Consider the following 17,055-nt stretch of genomic DNA (forward strand, 5'->3'; position numbering starts at 1 on the left):
CAAACTGTATGGTCTATGGCTCAAGCTTCTGGCTAGCTAACTCTTTCATCTTAAATTAACCCATTCCTATTAATCTATGTTTTGCCACATGGTCTGTGGCCATGCTGGCATCAGTCTGCTGACATTGCTCCTTGGACAGCAGGCTGCCTTCTCTGCCTTTGCCTTTCCTCTTCCTGTTTCTCTCTCTCTTGGATTTCCTGCTTGGCTATAACCTGACTCATCATAGGCCAGAGAAGCTTCTTTATTAACCAATCATAGCAACACATAGTCACAGCATACAGAATGACATCCCACAGCAGTGGGATTTGGAGCCCAAGTGCCTGTGGAGTTTGCTGCAGAGAGGTTGCAACAGAAAAATCCCAAACTTGCTTAGAGGGCTTGGGGGGGGACCTAGCCTGTGAGGCAGTGGCTCTGGTGGGAACCCCCATGTGTAGCTGTGGTGTGTGCCATTGGCTACAAAGCTATGAGCAAGTGGCTTTTTCATGACTTCATGCCCCAAAAGTTGGACACCAGATGAAGTGTGACCCTAATTCATTTTATCAATAACAACCAGGAGTCAAATAGTGGGGTAATAACTTGAAAGATCAGAGAAGCAAAGGAGCAGCCACTAGTGATTTCTTATCTATTCATATCCTCAGACAAAATGAGGACTGAGATCCTGTCTCCATCTACCTTATACTCCCATCTCCACCTCCTGATTGCTGGGATCAAAGGCATGGGCCTCCAATTGCTGGGATTAAAAGTGTGACACACCACAGACTGGCCTCTAGGGTTAACTGTGGCTAGCTCTGCCCTCTGATCTCCAGGAAAGCTTTATTTGTCAAAACACAAAAAATATCATACAACAGTGCCCTGCTGGAGGAAATATGTAACTGGGGGTATGCTTTCATAATTCACATCTGTACACTTTTTCAAGTTCCCATTCTCTGGTTTATGCTGCAGGTTGAGGATGTGAGATCTTAGCCTCCTGCTATATATGCCATGTCTGATACCTGTTGCCATGCCATTTTCATGATGATCCTGTATCCCTCTGGAACCAAGAATCAAATTAAACTCTTTCATAAGCTGAAGTAGACATGTTTTTATCACACCAACAGAAAAGGCACAAATACACATCCGCAAAGTTTTATTCCTCAATTAGTTATTTCATGTCATTGAAGAGATGTATGAAATCTAAAAGGGTTACTTTATTATTTAAATTGTAGGGATTTATCCATGAGTTTGCAGGTACAAACAAAATAAAGAGGCACTGTAGTGCTTAAACAGATTGTTAACATTGTCAGATGTCTTTTCTCCAGAATACTCTTGTATAATGAAAATGTGTTGGCTAAAGATATCACCAAATCCTTTATAGCCAAATTCCCTTTGTTATGAGTTTTTTCACGTCCTCAAAGACTACTGTGACATGCACAGGCTTTAAAAGAATAATTGCATTTAACAGAATACTTTAGAGTAAAACTTTTCTACTCTTATATAAAGACTACCATGAAGTGCAAAACCCTACCACACTGACTTCATTTATAGGGTTTCTCTGAAGTTTGTTTTTTTCTCATGATTTCAAAAATTGCAGTGATGTCCAAAGGCTTTAACACATTGATTACATTAACAGGGTTCCCTCCAGTATAAGTTCTTTTATGTATTTGGAAATTACTGTTACATGCAAAGGCTTTCTGACATTGATTACATTCATAAGGTTTCTCTCCAGTATGTGTTTTTTTATGCCTTAGAAGATGACTATGATGTGCAAAGGCTTTACCACATTGATTACATTCATAGGGTTTCTCTCCAGTATGGGTTCTTTTATGAATTTGGAGATGACACTTTTGTGAAAAGGCTTTCCCACATTGATTACATTCATAGGGTTTCTCTCCGGTATGTGTTCTTTTATGCATTAGGTGATGATTGTAACGTCCAAAGGCTTTACCACACTGATTACATTCATAGGGTTTCTCTCCAGTATGTGATCTTTTATGTACTCGGAGACTACTGTCACATGCAAAGGCTTTCCCACACTGATTACACTCATAGGGTTTCTCTCCAGTATGTGTTCTTTTATGCGTTAGAAGATGGTTGTGACATGCAAAGGCTTTCCCACACTGATTACATTCATAGGGTTTCTCTCCAGTATGGGTTCTTTTATGAGTTTGGAGATGACACTTTTGTGAAAAGGCTTTCCCACATTCATTACATTCATAGGGTTTCTCTCCAGTATGTGTGCTTTTATGTTTTTGGAGACTACCACTAAATGCAAAGGTTTTACCACATTGATTACATTCATAGGGTTTTTCTCCAGTATGGGTTCTTTTATGGGTTAGAAGATTACTCTGTCGTGAAAAGGCTTTACCACATTGATTACATTCGTAGGGCTTCTCTCCAGTATGTATTCTTTTATGTATTTGGAGATACCAGTGTTGTGAAAAGGCTTTACCACATTGATTACATTCGCAGGGTTTCTGTCCAGTATGTATTCTTTTATGGGTTAGAAGATTACTTTGTCGTGAAAAGGTTTTACCACATTGATTACATTCATATCCTTTCTCTCCAGTGTACGTTCTTTTATGCATTAGAAGATGACTATGATGTGCAAAGGTTTTACCACATAGATTACATTCATAGGGTTTCTCTCCAGTGTATGTTCTTTTACGTGTTTGGAGACTACTGTCCTGTGAGAAGGCTTTACCACATGAGTAGAGTTCCTCTCCAGTATGGATTCTTTCATGCCTTTGAAGATTATTAAGATATGCATAGGCTTTAACACTTTGAATATATTCAGAAGGTTTCTCTCCAGTATGACTTCTTTCATGCCTGCAATGATAATTGGCACATATAAAAGCCATACCACATTCATTACATTTTTTGAATATATCTTTATGAATTAATTTTACAATTTGGTCTAATTGTAAAGAGGAATCACATCTTAACGTTTTATCACTTTATTTCCCTTCATTAAGGGTTGTTTTGCATCTTTGAATATAGATGTGATAGTAAGATCCTTTATTACATGGTTCACATTTATAGCATGTTTTTCCTATATGAGATTTTTCACATATATGAAGAGAACTGGAAAAACTCAGAACTTTACCACACATATTGCATTCACAAATTTTCCTATAGTGTGAGTCATACTACATTTGCAAACTGAACCAGGATAAACAGAAGTATTTACACATTCCTAGTATTCATAGGGCTTTTCTGTAATGTGAGTTTGTTGATGTGCTTCTAATGAAGCTGGAAAAGCAATTACTTGTAAACTTGAATCACATTTAACAAGTCTATTCAAAGTGGGGACTACTACATATCTTCTAATTATTCTGAGAGGGAGAGGTGTATGTGGCTTCTTTCAATACCCCTGTGTTCCTATGGCTTGTATTCAGAGTGACATATGATATACTTTTAAAGGGAGAATAACAAATAAAAGGTTTCCGTCTTGCATTCACACAGTTTGACTTCCTGGTCCTCATAGACGTATGGTATAGGGATTAAGGTTTATCCACAACAACCCCCCATTGGCTCTTAATTCCATCCCTCCTCTCACTGAATTTAGCAAAATCACAAAAAGTATATGAGTAACACAAGCTTTACTATGGACTATTTGCTTATTAGAAGGTTTTGGACATATACTATCACCTATTCAATGTGCATACCTTTTGTATATGAGTGGTATGAAACTAAAAGGATTGGCAGGCAGTTCTACAGCACAGTTCTCATGAGGTTATGAATCAAATGGTAATATCTATTAAGGCATTGTTTCCTTGTCTTCTTTCTTAAAGTAAATCATTGCAAACACAATTCACCTACTTCACATTGAGGTATATAGTTTTGTGAGAATTTAATAATCATCAATGCACTTTAAGCTGTGTGTATTAACATGGTTACTTTCTTTCAAACTTCCAGACACATTAAAAAAATTTTAGAGGCATATTTGTATTAGCTTGCACATGAAAATTACCTTCCATGTCTTCTAGAACTTTTACAATGTTCTTCAATATTATGATCTTCCCATTTGTACCCTAAAATATAGTAACAGAAAATATATATTATTGAAAATTGTGCAAAATTTAAGTTATTATCTTTAGTAAACCTTAGAACCATGCCTGATTTACTCACATCATCCTTCCTCAGTTTCAATCGTAATTACAGAAGAGCATTAATAACCAAGAAACAGTCACTCCCTTATTTTAAAATGTGAAGGAAAATTTATTCTCACCTATAGCAGTGAGGTTCCTATAGGTCTCCAGCATCACATCTTTGTAGAGACTCTTCTGGGAAGGATCCAGCAAAGCCCACTCTTCACGATTGAAGTCAACATGCACATCGTCATAAGTCACTGCATTCTATAACATCCCATACATGTATATAAAAGAAAGTGATACTGATAACATTGTAAATGTATACTTCTTTGAAAATATAGTCAAATAATTCTCATTGTTCCCATGACACAGAAGTTCTAATGTAATCATTAAGTTACTTTAGAAGGAAACTGAATAGAAGGGTCACCTCTGTCATTTCTGCACCCTTTGAATGTGATATTGCCTTGTGAGAGAAATGTGTATTAACAGACAGAGAGACAAGCAAACAGATCAACAGTACTGAGTATACAACAAAGAAATTCTATGAACAATCACTGATCACAAAAAAAAAATAATGGGCAAGCTGGGTGTATTGGTTAATGCCTTTAATCCTAGGACTCAGAAAGGAGAAGCAGGTATGTCTACCTCTGAGTTGAATGTAACCCTCATTTATGCAATCAATTCCACACAGCCAGAAGTACATATTAAGAATCTGTCTCCCCTGCAAAAATCAATCAAACAAACAAAAAACAATAGAAAGAACTCAAAGGGTTTTTTTTTTTTTGTTTTTTGGTTTTTTGTTTGTTTGTTTTTTTACTGAAGTTCCTCCAAAGAGTTATGCATTCACTCCAGTTCTATATTCGTCTTCTAGAAACCTGAAATGCCTGTCTAAACTGTGACATTAATAAGATCTTCCTAAAAGGTACTGCATATTTAAACAGGTAAAAATGGACAGCTGAAAACATGAGCAATGTAAATGCTGATCATAAATAATAACATAGGGCAGGAAGAGATGGCTCAGCAGTAAAGAGCTCTTGCTGGTTTTGTATATTTGTGGTCTCAATTGCCAATACTTATATGGGGGATCACAACTATCCATTATTCCAAGCTCAGGAGTTCTGAGACCATCTTTTGACTACTGTGAGGATCAGGCACCCATGGGGGTACATATCCATGTATACAGACAAAAGACTCATATTCATTTAAAAAAATTTCAAAACAAATACAATAGACAGGAAGAATGTCACACACCTGCAATCCAATGACTCAGAAGGCTCAGGCAGTATTAGTGTCATGAATATATGCCATCCTAGGAAAGATAATGATACCCTCTGCAAAATTTCAAAACTCACAATGTTGGTGAAGCTCAGTACAACAGCACATACTTCACATGTACAAAAACCTACATTTTAGGCCCACCACCCAATAATATAAAAACAAAACAAAACCCTGAAATGGTTGGCTCACCTTTAATTTCAGCACTTGGTAGCTAAAGTCAGGAGTCTGAGTTTGAGGGCACCCTGGTCTGCAGAGCTACTTTCAAGAGAGCTAAGACTACACAGACAAACCATGTTTTTCAAACACAAAAACAACAAAAAAGCCCAGCAGGCTAGCAAAATGGTTTAGCATTGAATAACAATTGCTTCTACTGTATCTTATGTGATTTAGGGATAGAGTTTATAATGGTGGTGAAGTCATGACAGCACAAGAAGAAAACTAACCAATCAGTTTCAACCACAACACGGCAAACACAAAGAACGGGAAATGGGTTGAGGGTATAGACACTCATCTCCCATCCCCAATGAGGAATTTCATCCAGAAAGGTTCCTCCTACTAAAGGTTGCACAATCACCCCAAAGAGACCCACCAAAGAGATACATGTTCAAATATATCATCTATTTGGGAGATTTTTCATTCAATAAAATAGATCCTGACCCAAATCACTACAGGCTTATGGTCATCTATGAAGAAAATGCATTCAGTCACTTTAATGATCCTCAGAGTCTACAACAGCCCCTATGTTGTTCAAGTGTCCAAAGTCTCATCTGACACTCAAGAAAAGCTCTTGACTGTGACATCTTGTAAAATTAGAAAGCAAGTCAAATCTTTCTAGTATACAATGGTACAAAATACCCATTCCTAGTCCAAAAGAGAGGAATAGGTACATAATAAGGGATGATTGGGCTAAGGCAAAACTAAAATCCAGCAGGGCAACAATCAAGTCCTGTAGCTCTGTCTCAGACACATGGGGATTCAGTTTTAAAAGGCTTAGATGGCCCTATCTCTGCAACTTCTCACACAGCTCTCTCTATGGTTACTTCCACTCTATATAAGCAGCTCTTCCTGGCAGATGTCTCATAGCTTGGCTATTTCAACATTTTATGGTCTCAAAATACAGCCCAGGCTTTATCTTAATAGCACCATGCAACGAATTTTCACAGTCTCTTCACTAGGGCTCTGACTCTGCCAAACACAGATGCCTACAACAGTGCTGAACTGAAACCACAGACTAAGAATCCATGACCTGAAATTTTGCATCTTTTTTTTGTTTCCAGAATTAGTGCAACATTGATGATTCCTCCAAATTTGGCTTCTAAGTTGTGATGGACCCTGCCATGCTTGGTCCCGAGTTGCAGCAGGTTTTGTATGAAGTTGCTTCCTGGGACTAGGAAACACTTTGCATAATCCTTCCATTAATTGGGGGCATAGAAGGATGGAATCTTACCCTTAAGGCACCTTGCTAGGCTTCCAACATAGAGCAAGGTCATATCTTTAATGGTGATAATCTCCCTGAAAATTCCTTCCTGTTTCAGCACTTGGCTGCCATCTGAAACTACCTAGTGCTGCTTTTCCCTACAACTCAAAGATTTTCATTTATTTCTGCCCCACTTGTTGCTTTTTTTCACTATAGGTCTCAATGAGTCATCGGTAATAGCCATCTAAGAGATTTCAATACTCCATATAAGAAATCAGCCCATTATTTTTTTTCTTCTTGTTTTTCAAGACAGGCTTTTTCTGTGTAACAGTTCTGGCTGTTCTGGAACTCACTTTGTAGACCAGGTTGGCCTCAAACTCACAAAGATCAACCTGCCTCTGCCTCCTGAGTGCTGGGATTAAAGTCAGCATCACCACACCCAGCTCAGCCCATTATTTTTTTAATTCTGCCTTACACAATTTTTCAGGCCATGGGCATAACAAAAGTTTTGGACCAAAATATCACACAAATGACCTCTAGCTTAACTTATCATGGAGTCTACTTCCCACTGAAATTCTATGACGTGGACCTCCACTGTCTGTCATTACTCTCAACACTCCCATCTTCCAGGTCCTACAAGAACAGCTGATTAAGCTCTATGTACAGCTTTCTATGGCTTTCACTATCCAATGTCCTGATATCCTCCACATTCCTCTAAAAGATAACATTCCCAGGTTCTGCCCAGGAACAAAACCATTTTTTATGTACTATTTTTGTTTCAACTTGCTTCTCTGATGCTAGGATTAAATTCTCTAACCAAAAGCATCTCAGGTAATGAATGGGTTTATTTGGCTGATTCTGTCAGATCACAATCTATCATTGTGGGAGCTTAGGATAGAAACTCAAGCTAGCAAATGAAGGCAAAAAGCATGGGGAAACTTTGTTTCCTAGATTTCTCTCTTACTTGGCCATTGTATCATGCTGTGGTAGCTCTCTTATTCAGCCCAGGCCTACTTTCTTAGGGATATTGCCACCCTCAGTAGAAGGGATTTCACACATCAATCATCAGTCAATGCAACCTCTCAAAGACATAGCAACCAGCCATTCTGATGGGGGTATATCCTCAACTGATGTTCCATCAGATGATGGCAGGCTATGACATGTTGACAGCTGGAGCTAACTAGGACACAGAGACAATAATAAACAAGAATGTTTTAAAAGACAAAAACCAATGTACTAGCCACAGAAATAACTTAAATAGCAAAAATGCAAATACTGATGATAGTAACAACAATTATATGCCAAGAAATGAGGAGAGGTAAGCCTCTAAGATCAAGAAGAGAACATTAAATCTGTTTCTCCACAGAAAGTCCCCAAACCAACAAAAACTCAAGGAACTGATAACAGTAATTTTTCAGAATACAAAAATAGCTAAAGGCCCATCATTTCCCAGAGAAACATCAATATAGTTAGATTACAACTAATAAAATCACACAACATAGATGGCACCATTGACCAAAGGAGCCACAAAGACAGACCTACAAATTTAACATGATCCCTTAAACTAGAACTACAAGATTCTAGCCAAATTTAAAAAAAAAAAATCACTGACCACAACTCACCCTGTGCACTACAGTTCTCCCCTTTGCAATAACAGAAAATGGGTTGGGTGAGGAGGGATGTTCTACCAAAATTGGATAGATTTGCTTGAAGCTTTCTGATGTTTCTACATTGTAGAAAATATCCCATTCTTTTTTGATAAAGAAAAGGATGTCTGTTAGGATAACTTAGAAACCATTTTGTTTCCTATGATTGAAGATTGGATGTAACTCTGCATCAGAGTGAGGAAATGAAAATGTTTTCAAACCAAACACAAGGTAACAGATTTTTAAGTGAACATTGTATGATTTGTATTATGCACCTAAAGCAACCTGTTATACTCTAATTGCTTTTTAAGTCACAAGCACTTTTGAAAACAAGTTTATCCCCATTTTATGTGTATGTTTGTATGTGTGTGAGAAAATGTTTTCCATGTGTGACATACCCAAGAAGAGGGTGTCAGATTCCCTGGATCTGGAGTAGCAGGTGTTTATGAGCCTTCCCACTTGGGTGTTGGTATATGAACTCAGGTCAACCTGAAGAATACTAGCTGAGTGACATGCCCAGCCCACATTGTACTTTTATCCAAAAAAAACCTATTAAGTCTTTCACAGATTAACAACAACAAAAATCTAAATAAGTAAGTAAATAAATGATCCCTGGGAATCTGATGAATCAGTATTAAGATGTTGGGTAGGTTACCAGATAGGTTGCCCATGGACCTTCCCCATTCTCAGCTACCCGTGAGAGCCCACAAAGGTTTCCTAGTGAGATCTGGGCTTGCTTTACACAGCAGGGCTGCATTAGGGGATGGCTTGACCACATGCATGGTTACCAGGTGTTTGGGATGGTCTGTACTTGGCTATGCTGGGAGGAGGTCTTTTGCTCCACCCCTTGGCATTCCTTTAAAAGCCCTTTAGAAGGGACAGAAGGGGCTGGTGGATTTTGACCCAGGCCCTCCCGAGACTATCCTGTGTTTCTGTCTTTCCTCTCATTGTCTAGGTATCTCTTTCTATCTAAATATTTCTCACTTCTCCCTGCTCAAGAGTACCCTGGTCATAAAAATAGCGGCTGGACACCCACAGTTACTCAAGACCCAATACTCAGGGTTGCCCCTAGGGCTGTAACAGAACACCAGCTGCAGCTTCCTCTCCCTGTTCAAGTCTCCTGTGGATTCTACAGACCATCCCCACCTGTCCTTCCCTTCTTGCCTCATCTCTGTATCCCAGCCCTCAACTCAGGCAAACAACCCCTGCTCTTACCACAACTTACCACATCTGCAAGAAGACCAGGTAGGCTCTCCACAGATCTACTACATTATCTATTACCCCAAACCCAATTTGTACAGTTGCCTCTAGAACTGGAATAGAGTACCAGAGGCAGCTTACCCTCCCCTCCACACCTCCTGTGGATCCCTAGGATAATCTTGCCTGGCCTCCCATTCCCCTAGCCTCCAATGCCCTTGAACAATCAGCTAAGAAGGCTAGCAAAAAAGGCAACATTCAGCAAACACACACTCTGAAACTCCAGATAGCAAACAGAAACTCAGGAACAAAACTCCCATCCAACAAAAATGAAGCCAGAAATCAGCACCTAGACCTATAATTGCCCAAACCCAGTTGCCTAGACACCAGCATAGAAACATAATCTATAACAGCCAGGGAAACATGTCACAACCAAAGCCCAACTATACTATCACAGCAGTTACTGACTAAGCCAACATAGCTGAAATGCAAGAAAAAGACCTTAAAACCAACTATATGAAGATATCAGAGGTCCTTAAATAGAAAATGAATAAATCCCTTAAATAAATTCAGGAAAACACAAACAATTGGAGGAAATCAATAAATCCCTCAAAGAAAGACAGGAAAACACAAACAGTTAGAGGACACCAATAAACTCCCAAAATAAAGCCAAGAAAAAAACAGTTAAGAGAAACAAAACTATTTAAGACCTGAAAATGGAAAAAGAAAACACAAACTGCAGGATCCTGGAAATGAAACCAGCCTGGAAGGAGTTGCAAGACTGTCTTCCCAGCACTGGGCAACAGGGTCAGGATTAGTTGTTCAAAGCAATTCTCAAATATATTCTGTGAGGCAAGTTTGAGGTACAGGATACACTGTCCTAAGCTAGTCATTCTCAATCTTCCTAATGCTACAATCTTTAATACAATTTGGAATCCTGTGGTGACGAGCAACTATAAAATTATTTTCATTGCTATTTCATAACTGTAATTTCGATATTTTTATGAATTATAAACATCTGTGTTTTCTAATGGCCTTAGGCAACCCTTGTGTTAGGGTCTTTGACCCCAGGAGTTGTGAACCACAGGTTAAGAAACACTGCTCTAAACTGATATAGATAAATAAAGGAAGGAACGAAGGAATGAAGGAAGGAAGGAGGGAAGGAAGGAAGGAAGAAAAGAAAGAAAGAAAGAAAGAAAGAAAGAAAGAAAGAAAGAAAGAAAGAAAGAGAAAGAAAGAGGACTTAAGAAAAAATGGAATGAAGTTCTTAATGACTGGGAAATGTTGGACAATAGAAACAAGTAGAGATTAGAGCAGGAATGCATTTAAAGAAAATAAAATTTTAAGGACAATGCAGATATGCCTTAAATATAAGGCTGGCATACTCTGGTGACAGGATGGCTGAATACCCTGTCATCATAGAACCCTCATCCAGTGACTGATGGAAACAGATGCAGAGATCCACGGCAGAGTTCCAGGTGGAGCGCCAGGAGTCCAATCGATAAGAGAGAGGAGGGATTCTATGAGCAAGGGATATCGAGACCATGACTGAAAAAAGTACAGAGACAACTAGCCAAACTAGTGGAAACACATGAACTGTGGACCAATAGCTGAGGAGCTCTCATTGTACTGGACTAGGCCCTCTGGATAAGCGAGACAGTTGTTTAGCTTGAATTGTACAGGGGGCCCCCAGGCAGTGGGATTGGGACCTGTCCCTAGTTCATGAGCTGGCTTTTTGGAAGCTAGTGCCTATGGTGAGACACTTTGCGTAGCCTTGGTGCAGGGAGGGACTTGGACCTGCCTCTACTGAATGTACCAGACTCTGCTGACTCCCCATGGGAGACCTTGCCTTGGAGGAGGTGGGAATGGTGGTTGGGTTGGGGGGGAAGGCTAGGGGGCAAGAGGAGGGAGGACAGGGAAATCTGTGGTTGGTATTTAAAATAAATAGAAAATCTCTTAATAAATGAAATTTATTTTAAAAATGAAATTTAAAAAGACTTGTTAAAGAGATAAAAATAATTGGAAGAATACTTAGCTAAAAAAGACTAGGCCCTTCCCTGGTAGAGAGAATATCATTAATAAGACATTATATGACTTGGTACCATGTAAGATGTTACTTGCTGAGTGCTGTAAACTGACAGAGTTACAGACAATGGCCTGTGTCTCAAACCTCTCAGCTGACTTAACTGTGTCAATGAGGATTGCACATTATCTACAAAGGAGTTTGCTAATTGGAAACTGAGTACTCAGTAGTTGAAGCTACTCAGTAGTTGTATACCCACCAATTCTGTCTGTCTTCATGCATATGGAAGGAATTAATACATGCTGGGAAATTACACAGAAAATCAGTCACTGTGCCCCATCAGATCCTTCTTTATGATGGAGACCCATGCAGCTCACTGCCTTAACCTTCAGTCTGTGATCTAGCTATTGTCTACTCTATTTCCCCATGCAGTGCAGAGAGAAGCCATGTTCCACACACAAATCCTTTTCCTGTTCTATAATGGACAGTCCACTACGTGACTTAAACTGGTAATTTTAGAACTCTGTGGTGCTGCAGACTTGTAATCCAAGAATTTAGGGTGGTTAGTCAGAAGGATAGTAAGGGCAATGCCCTGCAAAGCTACACACAAGGTTGAAGTTCACCTCAATCAACATCAGAGACTTTGACTCAAAACTACTTTTCAAAAAGGTTGGGGATGCAGCTGTTCTAGAATTAATATATCTTTATGTTGGTTGCTACCCTAATTGTCGCTTGAGCAGCATGTTATAGGCCTATTCTTTGATGGGGGAGGGAGGCTTTTGGCTGGTTGTAAATCAAGGTTTTTTCTTTTATTATGGGAATGTAGCTTAATGGCTGATTAATCCCAGTGGACAAATATTTAAACCCTGGCATCCTAATCTCTAAAAGGCCTGGTAGCCTTTTAGATAGTTTATCTTTGGTGTATTTGGGAGGCAGCCCTCCCTTTGCTAAATTCTACTTTATGTGACTTAATGTTTCCTACAGATTGGAAAATCCTTATACTATCAATTTTATTACCATCAATTCTACTCCTCTATATCAGTTTAGCAGTGGAGTGCTACTCTACATAGGAGAAACCGTTTACAAGCTGAACAAAATTAACTCCAGACAGATCCTAAATCTAAATGTTAAATGTTAAAAGTGCAGAACTTCTGAAAGATACTAAAGAGACCAGGACTCTCCAAGTTTGGCAAGTCTGCCTTCCATAGCTAAAATGTAAGCACTACAGGTGCCTCAGTTTCATAGTGAGCTCAAGAACAAGGATATTTCTAAGCACAGTCCCTTTCAATGCTCTGCACAGATGCAACCCCAGGAATGAAGTTATTTAGAGGGTGCCACCCTAGCCCAGGGAGTTGCAAGGATGATTCAGGGCCATGCAGAACCACACAGGACTCTGCCTCTGGCTGCTGGCTCCCACCCAGTCCCAAAGAGGACTAACCAAACCAGCTCTAGTGGCTCAGCCAGCTGCCCCTCCCTGTCTGGGGACAGTAGCCCCTTGCTCACCAGTGTGTCTGCTGAGCACCTGCACTCTCCCCACAAACATTATAAACAAAGTACACAGTGGCCTTGGGACTGATAACCATGTCCCCATGTGTGGAAAGAATCAGGTGTCTAGGAACAGAAGCAACCCCTTCCCAAAGGCCCTGACCCCAGACCATTACCAGCTCTCCTTTGAAAGAAGGAGCTCTGTCTTTTTCTCTATATGCCAGGGCCTTAGAGAAAGCTCTGTAGACCCTAGGCAGGTTGCCAAGCTTGGAGAGCTGTGGTGATATATTGTGTACCCTAATAAACTTGCCTGGGGATCAGAGGACAAAGCCAGCCACTATATTAAACATAGAGGTTAGACAGTGGTAGCACACACTTTTAACTCTAGCATTTGAGAGGCAGAGGTCCATCCAGATCTCTTTGAGTTCAAGTCTACACTGGGAACAGAGCCAGGCATGGTGGCAAATGCCTTTAATCCCAGCACTAGGAAGGAAGGAAGATGGCAGGGCACAGAAAGGTTCATAAGGCATGAGTAAATAGGAAGTCTCTCTCTTGAGGTTGAGGATTTGGTAGAGGTAAGAACGTAGATAGCTTGTTCTGTTTCTCTGATCTTTCAGCTTTCACTCCATTATCTGGCTCCAGGTTTTTGTTTTTTGTTTATTTTTTTTATTTTTATAAAGATCTTTTAAGATTTGTGTTACAGAGAGGCCTAGTATCTTCTAGAAGTTCTGCACTTCGAATTTAACATTTAGGTGTAAGATTCATTTGGGGTTAATTTTGTGGAGGTTCTAAATGGCATCTCTTGTGTTGGGTAGCATTCCACTACTAAGTAACCCCAAGAGGCACCCTCTAACCCAAGGTTGTTCCTGCCAGGGCAACAAGGGTGGATGCACACCTCTCCTGTTCATCCAGAACCAATCCTCCCAATCTAATCCCCAGCTCTGTAGCAGGAAATCTTTTGTGGTCTCCCTTTCCTCTCTGACCCTATCCCCAAAGTATCACAAAGATCTTCTCTAACCTTCCTTCCCCCTAACTCATCCCATCATCCCAGCCTCCAGCTCTAGCAGGCATTCACTGGGAATGTACAAGCTGAGCAGGCCAGGAAAACAGGTAAGCCAACTGAAGACTCCCTTTCCCCCTCTAAATCTAATCCCCAAGTTTTATCCCTAGCACTATAACAGAACACCAGTTACAGCCACTCCCCACACCCAGTTACCCCATCTCCTCTTTCTGCCATTTCTTGTGGATCTCAGAGACCATCCCTGCCTAAACTCCCTCCCACCACTCATCGATTTATTGCAGTCCCCAACTTACGCAGGCACCACCTGCAGATATTCTTCCTAGATTCAACACCCCATCTCATCCCCCGCTCTGTAGCATAACACCTGTGGCAGCCTTCTCTGCCTGCCTATTCCCATCTCCTGTAGATCCCACAGATCTTCTCCTAACCTCCCTCTTCCTAACAGTGTGAGTGATGATGTGGTGGGACATGTAACAGCTGTATCTTAGTGGATGATTACTGATTCTACTCTCCTCATTAGGAATTGCTTTCTTAACATGCGGTTAGCATCACATGTATTTCCACCATTGTGATGACAGTCATCATGATGTATGGCAGATGGCAACATGCAAGAGCATGTGAAATTTTATTTTTGATTCATTCTCCAAAACTGTTTTAGACAAAGTAAATCTTAAATGTGAAAGCAGAGTCTTAGTCATGTGTACACACTATAAGTTTAGTCCCTGGAAATTTATAAACTATTTAAATGCCAGTTCTTTCACAAAGATGTTCAAAGATGACAACATAGGTCCTAAAGAATTTTGCTAACAAGGAAGATATATGCAATATTTCAAGTGGAGGAAGCTAGAAAGAATGTGCATAAAGAATATAGGAATATGGAATTTAAATGTCCTAATTCTGAAAAAATAATGTTAATTGCCACTCAACAAAGTCTCACCTAAGTTTGCTTTTATCCCCTCTGCATGTCTTTATTGGAGTTCCCTTCAAATGACAGACAAACTGATAAAAAGCCATGACAAACTTGAAGAAATACATTTATGGTCAGGGTGTTGGGTCAAGAGCACCAAGAGAGAAAGGGATCAGGGATGTGCACTGACATAAAGTCCCAAACACCATATCCCAGATGGAGTGAGGTCTGATGGTCTGGGGACAACGTCTGCTTTCAACCTTGAGCAGAGAAGCTCCTTTTGTGAAGGCAGATACCCTTGATTACTCAAGGTGCTAAGGATTATACAATGTGGAGTTTTATCCCTAAGTGGGATATCTATATCACTCCCTCTATGGCTCAGAAAAGACTGCGGGGCAGGAAGTTCAAAGAGTCTAAAAGTTGGATGCGAAAAACTGCTCTGGTATTACATTGCCTTTCTCATCATGAGCTCATAACAGTGTAGTTCTTGCATTGTACCTGAATAAGACTACATTCAGTCCTGGACTAAAGACAATTTCAAGGGGACTTATGGCGCCCTGGGAGAGCTATTGGGTGCTTATGGAAACTTGTGAAAAGGATTCATTGGCATCAGTGGTACGGTGCCACATCCATCCAGCATAGCTCCAGGGATGTACTTGACTGGAGCAGTGAGGGAATGAAGAAAAGACAGGCACACAGACACATGGACAGAGAGCTAGGGTTGTTTGTTCTGGGGTCTCACATGGAGAAACTTCAGCACCCTAGAAGCTCAGCACATTTATTGTTTAGTTGAACAGAGGTGCAGGGCTACTGCATACCCTTGAACAAAGAGATGGAGTTATGACTACAATAAACAAGGAGGTGGGGCTGAGTGTATACATCTGTATCAAGGAGACAAGTTTAGCTAACAAGGTAGGAGCAGTCTCTGTATGGGAACAGTATTCAGGCTGTAAAATCCAGAGGAGAAAAATATGGTGGACTTCTTTTTGCAAACACTGTCAATATCCACACTTAGACCACTGAGGTATGGCAATACATTTCTCTGATCCTCACCCTGAGTGATTAATGGAAGCTTTTCCATTTTTTCATGGGTATAAAGTTGTGATTCTTTAAAAATGGCTGGCTTATGTAAAAATACACACTCATTAAGGACTTCACACACTCTAGACTTCCTCCATTCTACACAGTATAGCCACTGGTTAGTCCAGCTTGTTGCAAAGAGTCATGCTGTGGGAGAACCATAGGGAGAAAGTTTCACTGGGCATGTCTCTATTGGGAACTCCAGCTGATTACCTAAACTGCACTCATCAGTTGGTTTCCACTGAATGTTTGTTAGCCCCCAATAGGATGAAGTGTCCTTTCTCCTCATTTTTGTTTTCTTTAAAAACCTGAGCACAATGGGAACTGCTTTCACTGGGCCTCTCATGAGATCCCAAGTAGCTTCCCAACATGAACACCACCAATATGGTCTGTGTTAATTTACATAACACAAATTAATACATGCTGGAAAATTACAAAATTACTCCCCTGCCACAATCAGTTCCTTTTTCATAATGGTGATTCCAGCAGCTGAATGCCTATCCTGTTTCTCTCTGCAGCATACATAATAAAATTTTCCTCCTATTCTGGTCTGAAGACAGAAACCATGCTCCTCACGCAAATCCATTTCCTGTGACTACAGTAGACAGTCTCAAACAAATAATTTTAAACTCTGAGGTGGTACAGTCATTTATTTAAGAATTTAGAAGGTGTAATATAAAGGACAGCAGGTCATTGCCCTGGAGAGCAACAGATTAGGATCAAGGACACCAGAATCAACACAGGAGAGCTTGTCTCAGAAATATTTTTCTAAAAGCTGGAGGTGCAGCTATTCTAGAATTAATATGCCATCCCAGGAAGAAATCACTCCACACACTTAAGAGATTAATAAAGAGAAAATTTGGAGCTGGAGAGATGGCTCCGAGGTTAAGAGCACAGGCTGCTCTTCCAGATGTCCTGAGTTCAATTCCCA

The 17,055-nt window shown here is 40.1% G+C and overlaps 1 protein-coding gene across 8 annotated transcripts in view; it reads right to left on the reverse strand.

Annotated features, from left to right (window-relative positions):
* Positions 1 to 556: 556 nt before the first annotated feature.
* LOC128118220 (zinc finger protein 431-like) overlaps positions 557 to 17,055 on the reverse strand; it is a 52,986-nt gene continuing 36,487 nt past the window's right edge. For 6 of the 8 annotated variants that reach the window (XM_052750685.1, XM_052750690.1, XM_052750687.1 and 3 more), the window contains 3 exons: positions 4,208 to 4,334; positions 3,950 to 4,010; positions 557 to 2,805 (listed from right to left, as the gene is read on the reverse strand). In XM_052750685.1, coding sequence (XP_052606645.1) covers positions 1,515 to 2,805; positions 3,950 to 4,010; positions 4,208 to 4,334 — 1,479 coding nt within the window. In that variant the 3' untranslated portion in view covers positions 557 to 1,514. Of the gene's footprint in view, positions 2,806 to 3,949; positions 4,011 to 4,207; positions 4,335 to 5,321; positions 5,380 to 17,055 lie in introns of all 8 variants that reach the window. The other 2 variants (XM_052750691.1, XM_052750692.1) reach the window with 1 other exon arrangement.

The sequence above is a fragment of the Peromyscus californicus genome, unplaced genomic scaffold (genome assembly GCF_007827085.1).
Source record: "Peromyscus californicus insignis strain IS unplaced genomic scaffold, ASM782708v3 Scaffold_22__1_contigs__length_63687245, whole genome shotgun sequence".
Classification (NCBI taxonomy): domain Eukaryota; kingdom Metazoa; phylum Chordata; class Mammalia; order Rodentia; family Cricetidae; genus Peromyscus; species Peromyscus californicus.